This window comes from Rhipicephalus microplus, chromosome 2 (assembly GCF_043290135.1).
Source record: "Rhipicephalus microplus isolate Deutch F79 chromosome 2, USDA_Rmic, whole genome shotgun sequence".
Classification (NCBI taxonomy): domain Eukaryota; kingdom Metazoa; phylum Arthropoda; class Arachnida; order Ixodida; family Ixodidae; genus Rhipicephalus; species Rhipicephalus microplus.
Window position 1 is genome coordinate 245,690,692 of NC_134701.1, and position 20,324 is coordinate 245,711,015.

The window sequence follows — 20,324 nt, forward strand, 5'->3', positions numbered from 1 at the left end:
AGCCGCATCGAATCGCGCACAGTGAGATTACCTGAACACGGCTGCCGTTTGAATCGCGAGCCGAACCGGACTACTTCGCGGAGGAGTACAGAAGCAGTAGCTCCACCCCCGTAGCTTTCCCTTCATTGCAAAAGAAAGTTTTCTTTTCCGCAACCTCTCTCTCTGGTACCGGCCGGAATGCGCTATAGCGTGTGAACGTGCTCTGGTGGGGCTTGTACTCCGTTTCATACATCAAATGCAACGCTTTGAAGGCTAGCGATTGATTTGATTGATTGATATGTGGGGTTGAACGTCTCGAAACCATCATATGATTACGAGCGACGCCGTAGTGGAGGGCTCCGGTGATTCCGACCACCTGGGGTTCTTTGTGAAGTCTAGGGAGACTTCTTGCAATGAATGCGTTGGGACTCAGAAATAGCACGATGATTTTTCCATATGAGACATTTCTTTCCCTCCCTGGGCTTAGAAATAAATAAGGATATTTTGTGCGTCGGAAATAAAGACGCCCCGTTATACGGCTGCGTGTAAGCTGTTCTGGATTACTTAGCGTCTGCTTCTTTTTATTTCTTGATGTTCTATTTGTAGCCTTTCGCGACGCTATTCGTGCGCGTTCGTGCTCGTCTCGCACGAGCGTTTACAGCAATAAGAGCCGAGTGCGAGACCCACGTGGTCACACATATTAGGGAGTTTTAGAATATAGCGCACCACGAGCCCTTCAGGAGCGGTCGCTGCCACTGCGCATGCGTCGTAACGCTATAGTTTGCGTTCGCGCTCATGGCCCGCGCGCAGAAAATCCGAAATAGCGTGGGGCAATCACGGCCCGCATGTGGCCTGCAAACGCTGGTTTCGAGACTACGGTGTCGCTGCGATCGTGCGTTGCGGTTTGCAGCAGGGCAAACGCTATTCTAACCCCCGTATTCAGAAACGCTACTTGACTTGAACTTGACTTGAAACTGCCTTCAATGCAGCGCGTTCGAAACTCGTCTGTGCGTTTGTGCTGCCTTGGCAAGGCTAACCTAAAGAAAGAGCGTTCGAAAGTTTGTGCTGCATTGGAGTCGGTGGCAAGTCAAGATCACGTCAAGGAGCGTTTCTGAAAATACAAGGATAAAGCTCACATGGCGCTACGCCCGCGACGCCCGCAACACCCGCAGCACCTGCAAACGGTATTCTAAAACTCCCCATTGCTGACAGATATCCTTGCATAGGTTCCACAGCATTGCACTCGATGTATAAAACGGGGTATGAGCCAGCTGCTGCGCATGCGAAGTAAAGGGGGTCATGCCGCACACCGGATTGTACTCCGCCATAAAGTGGCTCGCATCTAAAAGAGCGTTCATTCGTTACCTTGGCAAGCTCTCGGCGTTCCTCCTTTTGAGCGAGCGCTTCCAGCCGCTTGCGTTCGCGGTTGATGAGAAAGCGCTCGATGTAGTTGACGCACGCGTACTCGACGAGTGCTGTGAACACGAAGGTGAAGCACATGATGACGAACCAGTCGAGCGCCGTCGCGTAGTCCACCTTGGGGAGCGACGCACGGCCCCCGAAGCCCATCGTCACCAGTGTCAGTACGGTGGTGGCGCCTGCGCCGAGCCCGTCAAGGCGGAATTACATTCACGCAACGAAAGGGTTACTACAGCTTTCGGTGATTTACTTACAGCTTTCCATAAGTTTCATAACACTTTCATCTCAACGAAAAGGCCGATAGGCGATGACTTACAAAAGCAGTAGCTGCGTTAATACGACAGACAGACTTTCGCATAGACTGTACGTATAACCAAGTAGCATTGAACACATCGCCTCAAGTACGGCTTTCACAACATCGCTAGTATTTGTCTCAGCAAATATCCATGTTTCCACTTGCTATTCCGTTGTAGCTGTCCTACATTTTATTTGTGCTAAGTGCGATGCACTTTCTCTTGCTCTAGCGAAGCCCACTAGGAAGTGACGTTAGATTGGCGCACATACTTAATATGGCGCATCGACAATTTCTCTATAGGCTCCCAGCGGATGACAAGACTTTTTCTTCCTCTTTGAACATTATGACAATCTATTCAGATTCGGCTGCGCTAAAAGCTGCAATACCATCAGCGTAAGATACAATTTACTTCGTGCTCCCGTCCGAGTCCAGCGTCGTTTGTCACTTAAAAAATACGCCATCTCCCGCTAAAGGCGACCCTGTGTAGATGCCAAGCAACGGGCGCTACCCTAGCGGCGACGTTGACGCTGGCGCTCATCGCGACGTTGCGCAGGAGAGAAACCTGGGGAGGCACAAAAAACGCTGCGATAGACCTGTGTTTTCTACTGGAACATGTCAATCGCTGTTAATATGCAGTGAGAAACAGAAGGCTCAGATTGGACACAGAGACTCACAGTCCGCTTTTAACCAACGCGCACGCTGAGAGAATTTTCATTGTTCAACAACACACAGCAAAAATTTCTCACCGGCCTTACTTTGGAGGTCAAGATTTAGTGCCTACATATACGGGGTGGCCTGTGAGCCGTTGTCCAGCGCGAGCAGTCTGTTTTTCCAATCAAGAAACTAGTTAACGTCGGCGTTGCGAGGCGAAAGAGGGGGAGTGAACGCGCATGCGCAATGGCGGTGTAAGCGCCACAGAAAGGAACGCTTTCATTGATTGATTGATATGTGGAATTTAAAGTCCCAAAATCACCATATGATTATGAGCAACGCTTTAGTAAAGGACTACAGAAATTTCGACCACCTGGGGTTCTTTAACGTGCACCTAAATCTGCGCACATGAGTCTACAGCATTTTCGTTTCCATCGAAAATGCAGCCGCCGCTACCGGGATTCGATCCCACGACCTGTGGGTCAGCAGCCGAGTACTTTAGGCACTAGACCACCGCGGCGGAACAAGGAATGCTTAGAGGAGAGGGGAGGAGCGTAGGAGAGAGAGAAAAGGGAACGCGCATGCTCAATGGGGGCTCTAACGTCACTAGGAGGGATGCCTAGAGGCGAGAGAGGGGGAAATGAGTGCAAATGGAACGCAAACTCTCTCCACTTCTATTCTTAACGTGCGACTATTGGAGAAAGGGAAGGAGGAGAGTTGCGCATGCGTAGTGTGAGTGCGGACACCACTGACGCCGCGGAACCCGAGCAAGGGATGCTTCGCATTTAGAAATGTATACTGTGCATGTGGTCTCAGAGCGAGAGGAATAGTATTTACTTTTTAATTTTGCCCTACCGGTGCACATTTCAGTGAAACCTGATTTTAAATAGCACGTTTCAGCGAAGCCTGATTTGTCCGATCTCAGGTAAAAAAATGGGTCTGAAAATGTGACGAGAACTCCGGCAGAAAAAATGAACAACCGGATGAGATGGAAGCACTTTCCATTAAGTACTCTGACAAAGAAGCAAATGCAGAATGTTCCAAGGTGACAGACCTACAGCGACGCGGCCAGCGGCGTCGCTGCGGTTGATCCAAAACGCCACCCAGGAGGCTCCGACAATCATAGAGCATGGGGCGTAGATTTGAAGGATGAAGTAGCCCCGTCGACGGCTTAAGATGAAGCGGGTCATGAGTGAAGAACGTACTTCTGCAAAGAAACAAAAAAAATCACAGCATATCCACGAAGTGAATGATGACGAATGGGGTGAAGCACAGACGAACGTACGGACGCACGGACGCACAGACGGACGCACGGACGCACGGATGGACTGACGGGCGCTTGACCATTACGCACGGGCGCACGGATGGACTGACGGACTCATGATCATTCACTCCGGGAATATGCTGTGACACCGTATTTATTGACATGCAATGCAATGCAACTGGCTACTACGACGACTACGACGACGTAGGACATACGACCCACGGAGCTTTGCCTCTAAAAAAAGGGAAGCGGCATACACGAGCCGTGATAAGCTTATGATGCAGTGAAGCTGGTTGGCCTTAGGGCCTTAAACGCAGCCTTCTTGGGTGATGCAATAGGTTTTTATTTGGCGTAGTCTACGAGGTAGAGTCGAACTACAACTGGTCACAGGATACGCAAGAATGACTGAACTCCAGCGCAGGACCTAATGGGCATAGCTGGTTGAGGCTAGCTCCGCCAGTATAGGAGCGTGGGCCTTTTGTCGCTCGTACTCGTCTCGCGTTGCGGGCAAACTCGGTGCGGCGGCTGCGCAGACTGACGATGCGTAGGGCTCAAAGAAACGGCGCTGAAGTATCTTCGCGGACTTCTGATGTTTTACACCAAGCTTTAGAGCTTCGCTCCCCAAAACACGGCATTGCTATACAAGCACACATGCCGGTAGTTGTTACATTCGTCTACTTCCTGCAGGTAACAAGGCATTTCCGGTATCCGACCAGGCTCAACTTCCGTATTTACGCAAATACTGTCATCCCTGACTAAAGTCTGCTAGTGTTGTTGGTTTTATGATAGTTAATGTTGACGTTGCTGTTCGGCAATGTCAATCAACCTTGTATATCCCCCTGTTATAGTATAAAAATTGTCTTCTTCCATTATGAGCACAGTGATTCAATTGGCTGAGAAATACAAAAAAAAGAAGATACCACACTGTAAATATACAGCCTATCAACTTTTTTCTCCTGTTGGACGCCTCTGTGTTGTCACCCATGGGGAATCGTTTCGTTCTTTCACAAATGTGGTGATTGGCTATTTCTAAGGCAACGGCGTTTCAGATTTGATTCTACCGATAGTTGTGTTTGTCTGATATACTATATTTCTGTGCTGTGTCGAAACGGTGTCACTTTCCGCCAATGCTGAGAACGAATTCCTGATTAATCGCTATCGGGAAAAACTCTTCAATATACCTTGGTCGCCATGGCTAATGCATCTTGGCTAATTAACAAGTGCTGTTTCTGAAAATTACTCTCGAGTATGAACTGCTTCATAATTAGACCTGGTTTAGAAGTAAACCATGGAATGAAATATATTACCAGGCTTGCATTTAGGAAAATAGGCCTCAGAGGGACTCATGGAACACGTGATAAATATAAAGCTTGATTTTAGAATTACGTTTTATTTTTATATGTCAAATGCTCCTATCTATCTATCTATCTGTCTATCTATCTATCTGTCTATCTATCTATCTATCTATCTATCTATCTATCTATCTATCTATCTATCTATCTATCTATCTATCTATCTATCTATCTATCTATCTATCTATCTATCTATCTATCTATCTGTCTGTCTGTCTGTCTGTCTGTCTGTCTGTCTGTCTGTCTGTCTGTCTATCTATCTATCTATCTATCTATCTATCTATCTATCTATCTATCTATCTATCTATCTATCTATCTATCTATCTATCTATCTATCTATCTATCTATCTATCTATCTATCTATCTATCTATCTATCTATCTATCTATCTATCTATCTATCTATCTATCTATCTATCTATCTATCTATCCACCTACGGCTGGGTGCTTTCGTGATCGCTTCCTTAACTTGGGGTAGAGCAAAATTAGTATGGGAGAGTAAGAGGGTTCGACAATTATGATTCTCTGGTAATGACATGAATAATGTGAAAGTTCTGCCGCGTAAGCCGCCAAACTGATTGACAGCGTGACTGACAGCGTATGTCTCCGAAAGTGGTGAGAAGAGACGTTGGTAATTGAAGTGCGTATACGTAAAGAAAAACTGCTATCAGCCGTGTTGATAAAATAAAAATGAGGATCCTAATAGAAACCATACTCAAGCATTCTGTATTGTCACAATGCAGAAACAGCAGCAGTCGAATCCAGGAAACGCACTTTAATTGTACCAGAACACTGGCAAACTGATCGGAAGAGAACCTCGTCTTCTTCTCCCGCTGCACGTGTTCTTCGTTGTTCTCTTGGCGCTGCTTATTTAATGTGGCATTTGCCCCCCCCTCCAGAGAGCAGCGTCCCGATGCTCTTCTACAAAAGACGGTGGAGTAGATGCATGGTGTAAATCAGTCCGAAAAGTAGGGCTTCATTCGCACAACTTGCACGATTTCTGGTTTTTGCTGGCGAGTTGTCGAGGGGTTGTCCGGAACGACCACGTAATTAACGTCGCTCAGGCGTTGTAAAACTCTGTAGGGGCCGAAATACTTCTTCAGCAATTTTTCGGACAGTCCCCGGCGGCGGATAGGACTCCATACCCAGACTTTGTCGCCGGCCCGATAGACGACATGTCGGTGTCGCAGATTATAACGTTGGGCGTCATAATTTTGCTGCTGCGTGATTCGGACGCGCGCAAGCTGCCTCGCTTCTTCTGCTCGTTGGGTAAAAGATGCAGCGTCCAAATCGATGTCATTGCAGTCGTGCAGTAACATGGCGTCAAGCATCGTCGTCACTTCACGGCCATGAAGGAGACTGAACGGCGTTCTTCGTGTAGTTTCTTGCTGCGCTGTATTATAGGCGAACGTGATGTACGGTAGAATGTCGTCCCAGTTCTTGTGATCCACGTCCGCGTACATACTCAACATGTCCGCAAGAGTCTTGTTGAGGCGTTCTGTTGAGCCGTTGGTTTGTGGATGATAGGAAGTGGTTTTCCGATGGGCTGTTCCACTGAGCTCAAGCACTGTCTTCAGGAGCGTGGCCGTGAAAGCGGCACCTCGATCCGTTATTATTATTGTTGGAGCACCGTGCCTCAGGACGATATTTTCTACGAAGAATCGTGCGGTTTCAACGGCGGTGCCACTTGACAAAGCCTTTGTTTCCGCATAGCGTGAAGATAATCAGTGGCGACTATTACCCACTTGTTGCCAGCATGGGAAGTCGGATATGGTCCAAGGAGATCCATTCCAATTTGGGCAAAAGGTACCGTGGGCACTTGAATTGGTTGTAATAGTCCAGCTGGTTTTAACGGTGGCGATTTTCATCGTTGGCAATCGAGGCACGTGCGCACGTAATGCTTCACAATAGCTGGAAGTCTTGGCCAGTAGTATTTCTGTTGGATTCTTGCCAATGTTTGTGTGTATCCGAGATGACCAGACGTTGGCTCATCGTGGCAAGCACAAAGTATCTCCTCACGAAGTGACGTCGGAACGACAAGTAGGTGGGTGCTTCCTCTGGGGGAAAAGTTCTTCTTATAGAGAACACCACTACGTAAGCAGAATGACGGCAGGCTCCTTGCAAATCTTCTAGGGACGGTTGTTGTCCGGCCATTCAAAAATTCAATAAGAGGAAGCAACTCACTGTCTTCTTTCTGCTTGCACGAAATCGTAGTGGTGTCAACGACTCCTACAAACGCCATGCTCTCATCGTCTGTGTCATCATCGCGCTTTATCGGTGACCTTAATAAGCAATCGGCGTCGGCGTGCTGCCGTCTGGACTTATACACGACCGTCATATCAAGCTCTTGAAGGCGTAAGCTCCACCGTGCGAGCCGACCAGACGGGTCTTTCAAGTTGGTCAGCCAGCAGAGGGAATGATGGTCGCTGACTACGTGGAAGGAACGACCATAGAGGTACGGACGAAACTTCATAACCGCCCATACGACAGCAAGACACTCTTTTTCCGTTGTAGAGTAGTTGGACTCGGCGCGGGAAAGCGTCCTACTAGCATATGCGATCACACGCTCGGCTGAGTCTTGCCACTGGACGAGTACAGCGCCTAAAATCACGTTGCTGGCATCTGTATGGACCATGGTAGGAGCATCCTCATCAAAGTGAGCAAGCACAGGGGGAGTCTGCAGGCGTTGTCGGAGATCGTCAAATGCCACCTGTTGATCGTCGCCCCATGTGAACGAAACGTCTTCTCTTGTGAGTCGTGTTAACAGCGAGGCTATGTGGGAGAAATTGGCAATAAACCTTCGGTAGTATGCGCATAGGCCAAGGAAACGCCTGACTGCTTTCTTGTCTTTTGGTACCGGAAATTTTCTGACGGCCGCAATCTTATCGGGATAGAGTCGAACACCTTCATGGCTCACCACATGACCTAAAAATTGAAGCTCCTTGAAACCGAAATGACACTTCTCGGGTTTCAGTGTCAGGCCGGCAGACCTTATTGCCCTGAATACCGATAGCAGCCTGCTCAGGTGTTCCTCAAATGTTTTTGAAAAAAACAATGACGTCGTCCAGATAGACCAGACATGTCTGCCACTTAAGGCCTGACAGAACGGTATCCATCAGTCTCTGAAATGTTGCGGGGGCTGAGCACAATCCAAATGGCAAGACTTTAAATTCATAAAGCCCGTCAGGCGTTACAAAAGCCGTTTTTTCTCTATCTCGCTCGTCGACCTCACTTCGCCAATACCCACTTTTGAGGTCCATTGACGAAAAGTAGCGTGCATACCTCAGCCTGTCGAGTGAATCATCGATGCGCGGTAATGGGTATACGTCTTTCTTTGTCACACGGTTCAGCTTGCGGTAGTCGACACAAAATCGCAAGCTTCCGTCTTTCTTTTTAACCAGCACTACCGGCGACGCCCAAGGACTTCTTGACGGCTGGATGACGTCATCATCGAGCATTTTCTTCACTTGTTCTTGGATCGCTTCACGCTCTTTCGGTGCTACGCGGTATAGATTCTGTCGTATTGGCCTTGCCGTCTCCTCCGTTATTATCCGATGTTTCGTCAGTGGCGTTTGACTGACCCTCGAGGTCGATGAAAAACAGTCTTTGAACTGGTGCAGAAGATCTAATAGACGTTGTCTCTGCGCTGGTGACAAATCCGAGCTTACGTAAATAGGTGGTGGGGCTGACGTGGCTTGCGGCTCGTCCTGTTGTACTACACAGCACTCGCGGATTTCGGTGATCTCGTCGAAGTAGGCAACTGTAGTGCCTTGTGTAATGTGTCGTCGCTCGTTGGTAAAATTCGTCAACAGAACCTCTGCTTCACCGCACACAACATTGACGATACTTCTGGCAATTGCAACACCACGAGAGAGTAGGAGCGTCAATACTTGTTCAGCGATTCCTTCTCCAGTATTCTGCTCGATGCACGTGACTGAAACAAGGCGGCACGATAACGGAGGTACGGTCACATCGTCAATGACTCGTAAGGATTTTCGGTGTAGCGCTGCGCTTTGATCCGCTGAAAAGGTCAGTACACCGTCCGGAATATTTATGATGGCACCATATTCCCGCAAGAAATCCATCCCCAAGATTGCCTGTTTGCAACACTCAGAAAGGATAACAAAAGTTGCGACGAAGGATGCATCCCCTATCTTCATTCTTGCGGTGCACTTTCCGGTAGGTGTGAATAGCTGCCCTCCAGCTCCTCTAATCTGCGGTCCTGTCCATTCCATTCTAACCTTCTTGAGCGTGTCTGCCAGACTCTCACTCATTATTGAGAAGTCCGCGCCAGTGTCGACCAATGACATGACGTCATTTCCGTCAATCGTAATTGCAACTTCGGCAGTAACAACCCCATCCTTCGTCGATTCATTGAAAATGTGTCTCTCGTCGCTCGGCAGTAATGGGGGATTTTCAGCACTTCGACGATTCGCAACCTTCCCCCCCGAGGTCGCTGCTTTTAGTTTCCCCGGCGTGGACTAGGAGATCTCTTTCTTGGCATGTCAGTGGTGCTCCGTCTAGAAGATGGAGAATAACGCCCAGGAGAGGGTGAGCGTGACCGAAACCCAGGAGGAACATCGCGCGGGGTCATGGCATTCGTGTGGACGTCAGGTGTTCCGTTGAAATGGCGCCGAGGAACCGTAGAAGGAAACCCTTGGTACCCTGCGGCGCGATACGGGCAATACCGAACGATGTGGCCTGCTTCCCCACAGTGAAAGCACAGGGGCCTATGATCAGGGGTACGCCAGATGTCTGTTTTGCGAAGTGGTGGCCGCCTCGGCATCGAAGTTTCTCTGTAGTACCAAGGCGTTGTCGGTGGATGTTGCTGGTGGTACTGATGTGGTGTCGGCACGTTCGCTGGCTGTCGGCGGACTACGTCTGCATAGCTTGCCCTGGGAGTGCTCGTGTTCGGCTCAGGAAGCGAGAGCGCTTGCCTGATCTCCTGGCGTACAACTTCCGTTACTGAGGCGATCGCGCAGTCGTTCGGTTTGGCGACGAGTTTCTTGACCTCTTCTTGTACGATTTCTCGTATTAGTTGGCGCAAAGAACCTTCGTCGGGTGTTGTTGCTGTGGTAGTGGCTGCCACGCTGATCGGTGCACTGTGGGTTGGGCGGTCATACTGGCGATAACGTAGATGCAGTGCGCGTTCGATAGATGTCGCCTTCTTGGAGAATTCATCCACACATGTAGGCGGGTTTCGTACGAGGCCAGCGAACAGCTGCTCCTTGATGCCCCGCATGAGGTGGCTAACCTTTTTGGCTTCGGGCATATTAGGATCTGCTCGACGAAATAGCCGCGCCATGTCCTCAACAAACATCGTAACGGATTCATTTGGTTTCTGAATCCGTGACTCGAGGAGACGCTGTGCAATTTCTCGTCTTTCAGTGCTCGCGAACGTGTCGAGAAACTTCTGACGGAACTCGTCCCAAGACGACCACACGCGATTCGTGAACCACGTTCGGGCTCCGTCTTGAAGCGGAAAATAAACGTAGCCCAACTTCTGTGTGGTGTTCCAACCGTTAACATTCGCTGTGTGCTCGAATTCCTCGAGCCAGTCATGTGCATCTTCACATGCGTTTCCGTGGAAGTCAACCGGAAGTCGAGGGTTCAAAACAGTCACCTGTGTCGTGCTGGGGCTGGACATGTTGGGGCCAGTGCTTCCAGACGCCGTCATGCTTTCTGGCACAGTCACGCTTTCCGGCAATGGACCAAACTCCGGGCTGAGGCCTAACAGGCGCCGGCTGCTGCGGTGAACGGGGGTGTCGATGCGCGGAAGTCTTTCTTGACCAGATGCGGGGCTGTTGTCAGGCGTCCCGAACATGTACCCAGCACCTCCACCAGTGTCACAATGCAGAAACAGCAGCAGTCGAATCCAGGAAACTCACTTTAATTGTACCAGAACACTCGTCTTCTTCTCCCGCTGCGCGTGTTCTTCGTTGTTCTCTTGGCGCTGCTTATTTAATGTGGCAGTATGGCACTCAATTTTTCTACCAGAGAGCAACGCCAGGTCCTGAAACCACTTTGGAAAAGGACTCAGTGCAGGCGTAATGTCGATGCAACAATAATCCTGGTTGCAGTGCTGTTTGTGTAGTTTTATAACAGAGCAATAAACATTACATATGCGCTCCTATAATACAGGCGTCATGTAGGAATAACATACGTTGTGATTCCAGTGCTGGCTCCACTTTTATATGAGTCTAACAAACGTTAACTTTGTATCCATATGATTCAGCAAACTATAATGAATCGTTGCCCGACCCCGGAACAATGTGCTAACGAGCGTTACGTTTGATATTCACATGATCAAGTCATGTAGTGCAATCGTTTTGACTATACTTACAACTGGGGTGTAATGTGAGTGCTGACGTAATTTTAGGCTAAAGGGACCCTCTAAACGCCAGTGTAATTGACGCTCGTAGTAAGACCACGATGTGCACACAACTATGCTACACTCACAACACTGCACCGATAAGAAATGTGACATAGACAACTACTCGCTGATTGCTTCGCATGAAACCGATTCCCACAACTATATAAATTCTACACTGGTTCGATCTGTTGACTTGTTTTATGCCATGTATTTCAAATCTAGGCGAATGATTGAAATGTCATTGAACGCGCTTATGGACTTCAGAAACAATTGAGTTTTATAGACTACAATGCATAGACAAAAGTTGAGTACTAAACTACTTCGATTATCAAGGAGATCTGCAGAAAATTTGTGAGCTTGTAATTGAAGCCACGAGATATTTATGGAACATGCCAATATTTTAGGACACACGGCTGCACCAACTGGACAAATATTTACACTTTGGCCTCACCTCTTCACTCAATCGTGTAGCGGATCACTCCACAAAAAGGATAAATAGTGTTACGTATGTGTATTTACTCTATCGATAAATAAGACTCGCTCGCTGGATGTCGTGCCGACTGGTTGTGCCCGCGCGAATTCCGACGACAGCGCAGCCCTGGCCGACTGGCTCGCCCTACGCCGTCTCCTGAAACTGACGAGAGCTCTCGCAGAGTGGTGCCCCGTCCTCGGACTTCTGCGACCATGTCCATCTTTCCTATCTTCTCCTTACTTCTGTATGTGGCTGTCCCTGCGCCTCTCTCTCTTTCTGCTCCTCTCCCTATCTCTGAACCTTAAGTTCTCCCTATTATTTTTAATCCCTCCTTACCCTCATCATCTGCGCAGAACTGTGGAGGTGCCCTCCATTGAGAGCGAGGCAGTAATGAAACTACGCTTATTTCTTCCTTTTCCCCTTTCAAAAGTCACTTATAGCTAAATAAGTAAACAGTACGTGGTCAAGAAGCTGAATGTCCTTGATCTGTACGTACGAGCTGTTAAAAATTAACAGAGGAAGAGGCTAAGCTACTAACCTCCACCGGGTCCATACGTAGACAAGTTGGTCGCTGTCACGCTGAGGAACTCATACTGCGACAGGGTGACGTCAGGTGATATCACAACGGGTTCTGGGCCTTTCCACCTGAACACAACTTCTTTCGATGAATAGGCAACTGCAATAATAGATCCACAACCACCAGCAGTTTCATAACAAACGTTTGTTACAAAGATCAAAGATGTAATCGCCAAGGCAAAACGATGAAAAAGAAATGACATCAATTAGGGTGGTAACATTGCATTTGGGCTTGTTGGTATGATAGAGGTGAATTGACACTCACAACTTCCAATCTCCAGTGGACAGGCTTGCGTGTCGAGTGGGTATTTCCGGAGGTGCATTGGGCAGCTTGCTTTTATGGTGAGCCTGCATGCGAGACAATTTTCGAACTGGTACTACCTTCGTACTTTGGTCATTCCATGACAAACGTCGTCGACATTGTGACTGACTCTCTTTGGCTCTGAATTGAACTTAACCCAACTTCATTCACTCTCAGGTTCTGTTCTAAAGAAAAAGAAAATGTGGGTAGTCATTTTACTGCACTATTTGCCCCCCCCCCTCCAAAGTAATTTTGCAACGTGTTTTTCCGCTACCGTTAGCAGTGATTTGAACGTTACGCAAGCAGGTGATTTCCAAGAAGCTGAAAAGTCTAAAAATACAATAATATATGGAGTGCCTTAAGCATCAGCTGGTTCCTCGAAAAAAGAATGAGGCTGTCTTGTTACCCTCTAATGGCATCCGCTACTTCGCCTCACGATATGTTTTGTGTTGAAGCAATGCGGTGATTTCGCGCTTATTACTTCATTAAGTATTCTGCAAAATCTATAAACACAATACAGCTACACCATATCGCTGGATAGTAAAGTTACCAGTAAGTCTGTTCAAATGATATAAAGGTCGATAGCTGAATAATTTCAAGATGACGTAAAAAAAAAACTAAATGCCCTGTGTTAATGTACAAGCATATTGAGGCTGCTCTGCTAGAACTGCCTCCTAGCACTCGTTTAAAAGGGTACACAAAGGAGGTCTACTTGCGAAAGTTTATTCGGAGAAATTTTTGTTTTAGTCCGCCGCATTGGTGTAGCGGTTACGGTGCTCGACTGCTCATGCGAAGGTCGCAGGCTCTGTCCCGGCTGCTGCGGTCGCGTTTCGATGGAGCCAAAATGCTAGAGTGCTGTGCACTGTGGCATGCGAGTGCACGGTAACGAACACCAGGTGGTCGAAAATTCCATAGCCCTTCACTACGGTGATATTCACAATCGCATTGTGGTTTTGAAACATAAAGCCGTAGATAATATTTCACTATTATTATTGTCTAGTTTTAATGAGGAAAAATGCTTTTGTTGAGAATCCGCGGGTTTGTCGCGTCCTCTGGCGCCAGTATGTAAGTCCGCTTCACTGAGCCGAGCACTTGAGCCGAGTCTTGGGGCCACGGAAAGATGTGGTGGCCGCGTCTGTGGTAAAATGGTATGCTGCTTTGTGTTTTGCGAAGTCTGTTTACACGTATTTGTCGGCTTTGCGTTGTACCGCCGACAAGGTTTCAGGTGGTTTGTTTAGAAATATACAATAATAGCGCAGAAGAAACACCGGGGATACACTTCTCCTTTTTATTTTAATCTGCTGATCGCTCAAACATGAAACGGAGAGCTTATTTATTTATTTATTTTGAAATGAGTTGTTGAACAAGCAGGAGTTGACTCGGCGAACGAGAGCTTTATTTAGCGCAAGGGCTAACTGAACGCAAGCCTGCGATCACAGCAAGTCTTCTTCCTTTTCTATACTCGAGCTCCATGCCCACTGCCCTCGTTACAATCACCCCCGGCCGATGAGGGAGCCATCCTGGCGACCTAAGGACAGGTGTACACAGAAGGGTCATGGTATGGCTTGAGCCGAGAGATGTGTACGATTTATTGTCCCCGACGGCACTTGTCCGGAGATGCATCCAGCGGCTCGACAAGGTAGTTGACAGGGGATGTTTGGCGTACAACTCGATAAGGGCCATGGTACCTGGACGACAGCTTGTGGGAGAGTCCTGGAGGAGTACAAGGAATCCATAACCACACCAGTGAGTTCGGAGCAAAGCTCATATGCGTGGTTGACGCGTCGTGGCGATGTTTTTGGCGCGTGTGGTCATGTGACGTGAACGCACGAGCAAGCTTCCGACATTCTTCAGCGTGTGCTGCTGCTCCAGAAACGGTAGTCATCTCTGAAAGGTCCGGTCGATAAGGAAGAATAGTATCCATTGTTGATGATGGCTCGCGTCCATAAAGAAGAAAAAAAGCCGAAAATCCAGTGGTGCTTTGCATTGAAGTGTTGTAAGCATATGTCACAAAAGGCAGTATTCTATCCTAATTTTACTGGTCGGATGAAGCGTACTTGGCCAGCGATTAAAACGCTCTGTCATCCCATTAGTTTGCGGATGATAGGCTGTGGTAGTGCGGTGTATGATGCGACACTCGCTCAACAACGCTTTGATGGCATCGGAGAGAAAAACGCGGCCGCGGTCGCTAAGTAACCCTCGAGGTGCTCCATGCCTTAAAACCAGGTTTTGCAGTATAAAACATGCAACGTCTTTTGCGGTAGCAGAAAGTAACGCAGCTGTTTCAGCGTACCGCGTTAGGTGGTCGATAGCGACAATGACCCAGTGGTTGCTACTCGAAGTATAGGGAAGCGGACCGTAAAGGTCGATTCCGACACGATCGAAAGCTCGTGCTGGACATGGCAACGGCTGCAAGGGACCTGTGGCATGCTGGGTAGGCATTTTGCGTGGCTGGCCCGTAAGGCAAGACCTTACGTAACGACGAACGAAACGGTACATACCACGCCAGTAGTACCGCAGCTGCAAGCGAGTGTATGTTTTTAACACACCAGCGTGGCCACATTGCCGATCATCGTGGAACGTGGCACAGATGTCAGAGCGCAGATGTCGGGGAATGACGAGCAACCACTTACGACCCATCGAGCTGTAGTTTCGGCGGTAAAGCAGGTTATCCCGAATAGCGAAGTGTCCTGCTTGACGGCGAAGCGTCCTGGAAACTGGAGCGGGCGTCCGGTTTGAGAGCAAGTCCAAAAGAGAAGAAATCCAAGCATCTTTGCGTTGCTGGGAAGGCATGTCCGAAATGCTGATGGCCAAGGCAGCACTGGTGGAGATAGGCGAGCCGACAGGCTCTGAAGCCAATGGCAAACGTGACAGGGCATCGGCGTCGGAATGCTTACGGCCAGAACGGTAGATAATACGGATATCGAACTTCTGTAACCGCAATGCCCAACGAGCGAGCCGACCATCAGGATATTTTAGTGAAGATAACCAGCAAAGCGCATGGTGGTCTGTTACAATATCAAACGAACGTCCATATAAATAAGGCTGAAATTTTCTGATTGCCCAAATAATGGCGAGGCACTCCTTTTCAGTTACACTGTAATTCTTCTCGGCTTTACTGAGGATGCGGCTGGCATAGGCAACGACGTACTCGTCAAAGCCCTCCTTGCGTTGGGCCAGTATGGCCCCTAGCCAGACACCACTAGCGTCCGTATGAAGCTCCGTTGGAGCAGACGGATCGAAATGTCGGAGTATAGGAGGCGTGGTGAAGAGCCATCGGAGTTCCTGAAATGCATCATCACACGCCTGCGACCACGTTGACAAATCAGAACTTCCGGCAAGAAGATTGGTCAAGGGGGCGATAACGGAGGCGAAATTGCGGACGTAGCGACGGAAGTAAGAACATAGGCCGATGAAGCTTCGAAGCTCTTTGATGGTGGTTGGCTATGGGAACGCCGCGACTGCTTTAAGTTTCGTAGGGTCCGGGAGAATGCCGTTCTTAGAAATCACACGGCCGAGAATTACAAGCTTGCGAGAACCGAAGTGGCATTTCTTCATGTTAAGTTGAAGTCTCGCCGTGGAAAGGCACGTAAGAACTTGCTCGAGGCGGCTGAGGTGGGTCGCAAAGTCGCTTGAAAATACCACAATGTCATCCAAATAACAGAGGCACGTTTTCCATTTCAGACCTCGCAAGACGGTATCCATCATCCTTTCGAAAGTGGCAGGCGCGTTACAGAGGCCAAAGGGCATAACAGTGAATTCATATAGTCCATCCGGTGTTACGAAGGCTGTCTTCAGGCGGTCACCCTCTGCCATGGGCACCTGCCAGTAGCCAGAGCGTAAATCTAACGAAGAAAAGAACTCTGCTCCTTGTAGGCAGTCCAAAGCATCATCGATGCGTGGCAGAGGGCATACGTCTTTGCGCGTTATCTTGTTGAGTCGGCGGTAGTCAACGCAGAACCGGATGGATCCGTCTTTTTTCTTCACGACAACAACCGGTGAAGCCCAGGGACTGTTGGAGGGCTCGATGATGCCACGTTTAAACATGTCGTCCACTTGTTCGTCGATGACACGGCGTTCAGCAAATGACACACGGTACGGACGCTGTCTTATCGGGGCTTGTTGACCGGTGTCAATACGGTGAACGACCGCAGAGGTTCGGCCTAAGCCTGACTGGTCACGATCGAATGAAGAACGAAAGCGGAGAAGAAGATTTATAATCTCTTCGCGCTGAGTTGGTGCGAGCTGAGAGTCTATGGCATCCGAGAATACGTCCAGAGCATCATTAGGCGCGTTGGTAGGAGTGACAGCACAAATTGGGAGCGAAACCGTTGAATCGGGTATAGTAGCCAGAAAAATGCACTCGCAAGGTTCGTAGCTTCCCAGGCATTCTCCACGTTGTAAGGATGACGGGCTGTCCGAGGGATTGCACACATAAATGGCAGCGTGACCATTGCGAAAAATGACGACGGCAAACGGAAGCATGATATTTCGACGGCACGCAGATGGGACTGATGGCATAAACAACACAGGCGATTTCGGGGGGGGAGGCACACGACACCGAGACAACAACAGCTGAGAAAGGCGCAATGTCAACGTCAGAAGCAGCAAACTCTACCCGAAGCGCCATCGTCGGGGTCATAGCACGGCACAGATAATGCGAGTTCGGAACGAGCACAGTCGACCAAAGCAGAATTTGACGAAAGAAAGTCCCATCCAAGGATAACGTCATGCGAAGAATGGAATAAAACTACAAATGAGACGACGTACATCGTACCTTGAATGACGACTCGTGCAGTGCACACAGCTGAAGGCTGAATATGATGGGACGTAGCTGTCTGCAAAGATAGGTCGGTAAGTTGCGTGGTCACTTTCTTCAAGTTTCGGCACAGTTTCTCGCTAATTACAGATACAGCAGCCCCAGTGTCAACAAGTCCATGCACCTCAATGCCATCAATATAGAGTTCGATTTCGTTCGGGGGACAGCAGTTAGGTCTTGAAATTTTCGCTGCCAACGCAGTTCTTGCCTCCGGAACTGCGCCCGTCAGTTTTCCCCTCGCGGTGGGCTGTTGCGACGTAACACCGGAGAAATAGATCGACGACGAGGAGAAGGTGAACGGCTTGCACCGGATGGTCGGCGGCCGGGACGTACGTCTAGAGGTGGATCGGCAGGAACGGGACATCGCGGCTGAGTGGGCATGGTGGACATGTAATGTGAGGCCCCTGAAATGTCGTGAGAAGGGAAGCTGCGACGACGGCAGTGACGAGCTATGTGGCCTGGGATGCCACATGAAAAACATATCGGCCGATTATCCGGAGTGCGCCATTGGCTGACGGTAGGGGCACTGTTCGCTGAATAAGGTACCGTAAATGGTCGTGCAGGCGGCGGCGTCATATAAACGTTCTGACCTGTTTCATATACAGCCGGAGACGGGACGATCAGCGAGCGGGAAGGTGGCGTCGACGAATAAACGTGGCGAGTAGCTTCGTAGATGGCCGGAGACGCTGGCGCACGTGGCCGAGCAACTGCGGCTGCATACGTTAGTGGTGCGGTAACAGTTGGTGGAGCCTGAGCTGGCGGCAATGCTTCGGCAACTTGCGATTGAATGGCCTGGCGAAGCGAAGGCGACAAGGGTGCCATCGGCTCGGTAGTTCTTGTGATTATATATAGCTGCCGGGCGACCTCCTCGCGTATGAATTGCTTTATGACTGGCATCAACGCAGAGTGGTCGGCGGTGTCATGGCGATAGTCGAGGGATGAGATGTCCGCGGTGTCTTGAGCAGCGCAACGTGTAGAAGCGCGCTGCCTACGCAGCTCATCATAGCTTTGGCAGAGTTGAATCACCTCGGCGACCGTCTGGGGACTCTTCGCAGCCAGCATTTGGAATGCACCGTCGTCGATTCCTTTCATGATGTTCTTAATCTTGCCTGCCTCATCCAGAGTCGAATCGACGAGCTTGCAGAGAAATAGCACATCTTCGCTGTAGCTCGTGAAAGTTTCATCTGCTCTCTGTACTCTGCCCCGCATGCGCTGTTCAGCACGAAGGCGGCGGACAGCAGGACGGCCAAAGACTTCCGCGAGGGTTTTTGCCAATTCCGAGCAGGTACTGAAATCACTTTGATGATTTCTGTACCATAGTTTTGCCACGTTGGTCAGGTAAAAACTCACATTTGTGAGCTGATCAGCTGCGTTCCACTTATTGCATGCGCTCACCAGTTCATACTCGGCAATCCAGTTGTCCACATCTTGGCCCTCTGTGCCACCAAATATGGGGGGGGGGTCGCGCTGCCAGAGAACGCCAGCGCAGAAGACAGGCACAGGTGAGAGATCTGGAGTAGCGGCATGAGATGGCCCCGGATCAGTCATTGTAGGAGGTCGTTGGAGTGTGCGGCTGCGAAGTTCCAGGGTGAAGACCAGATGTACCCAGCACTTCCACCACTTGAAACAGGTTGTTGAACAAGCAGGAGTTGACTCGGCGAACGAGAGCTTTATTTAGCACAAGGGCTAACTGAACGCAAGCCTGCGATCACAGCAAGTCTTCTTCCTTTTCTATACTCGAGCTCCATGCCCACTGCCCTCGTTACAATTTATTTATTTGTTTATTTATTTAGTTATTTATTTATTTATGCAATACCCACAGCGCCACATGGAATTACAGTGGAAGGGGGGGATAAGCAAAACAATTCAAAGCATACAGATGGCAGCTCTGAAGCTTCATTAAGAAAACGTACATAAGTAGATATACAAGAAAATGAATAGCTCAAAAGAGAGTTATGGCTCGAAGGAGAGTGTTGCTTCGGTTTGTTATAATCGGCACTTTCGTAGAGGCGAACTTCGTTCCCGGGATCACGTCACCGATGGAGCACGCGAAATCAGCAGGTCGTCTTTCGGCCACAACCCTCGGAAGCACCTAAAAGAAGCATTGCGAATGGTGAGTACATTCTTTCCTCACCCCACTTTACACAGAGAACTTCCACAACCGGAAAGCCGAAGCAATAAATATTTGTCAAGGAAAAGTGTCAAGTAATCGCTGTTCCCGCATTACTGTATACCTCCATTTCACCTATAGTGATTTGTGAAAGAACGGAGTGAAATTTCACAAGAAAAACAGAGAGATAATGGCACCGAAAGAAGTAAGACAAGCTACCCTCGCTGTAGAGGAGGGGGGGGGGGGGTTCTTCGGTATAAAAATAGAAAACGGTTTTTTTTAAGTCTCCCTTCAGAAGTGCTTCAAAATAAGTGTCTTATGTTGAATTTCGATGGCAAACGGCGAGTGCTCGGCCGGATCGCGAATGGAGAGCGTAGATCCGAACGGGATTTATCTCACCAAATCTGCGGTCGGAACGCGTGCACCTCGACGGGACATGGCCTCCGAGATGGTGGGCGAGCCGAGTGTTTCTTACCAGCCGTCCCATTCAGACGGAGAAAGCGTGCTTCCAGAGGTAGCCGTGGTCCGCTCTTCTCTCCGCACCGCGGCGCTCCCACAGAGGATCGAAAAGGCTGCGGCACAGTTGGCGCAGCTTGCAGGTGGTGAGAGAAAGAATGCTGTTGCGCTTTTATATAGCCTTGCGCTAAATTGGAAATGTCTGGTCAAGGTGTACGACCGGAAAAACCAGTGTTGGGGCATTTATATCCTTAAATGG

At 49.1% G+C, this 20,324-nt stretch overlaps 1 protein-coding gene across 2 annotated transcripts in view; it reads right to left on the reverse strand.

The window, feature by feature from the left end:
• Positions 1 to 20,324, reverse strand: part of LOC119170194 (gamma-aminobutyric acid receptor subunit alpha-6) — a 91,526-nt gene that overhangs the window by 7,952 nt on the left and 63,250 nt on the right. For both annotated transcript variants that reach the window (XM_037421276.2, XM_075878415.1), the window contains 4 exons: positions 12,645 to 12,727; positions 12,342 to 12,479; positions 3,399 to 3,551; positions 1,345 to 1,577 (listed from right to left, as the gene is read on the reverse strand). In XM_037421276.2, the coding sequence (XP_037277173.2) occupies positions 1,345 to 1,577; positions 3,399 to 3,551; positions 12,342 to 12,479; positions 12,645 to 12,727 (607 nt within the window). The remainder of the gene's footprint in view (positions 1 to 1,344; positions 1,578 to 3,398; positions 3,552 to 12,341; positions 12,480 to 12,644; positions 12,728 to 20,324) is intronic.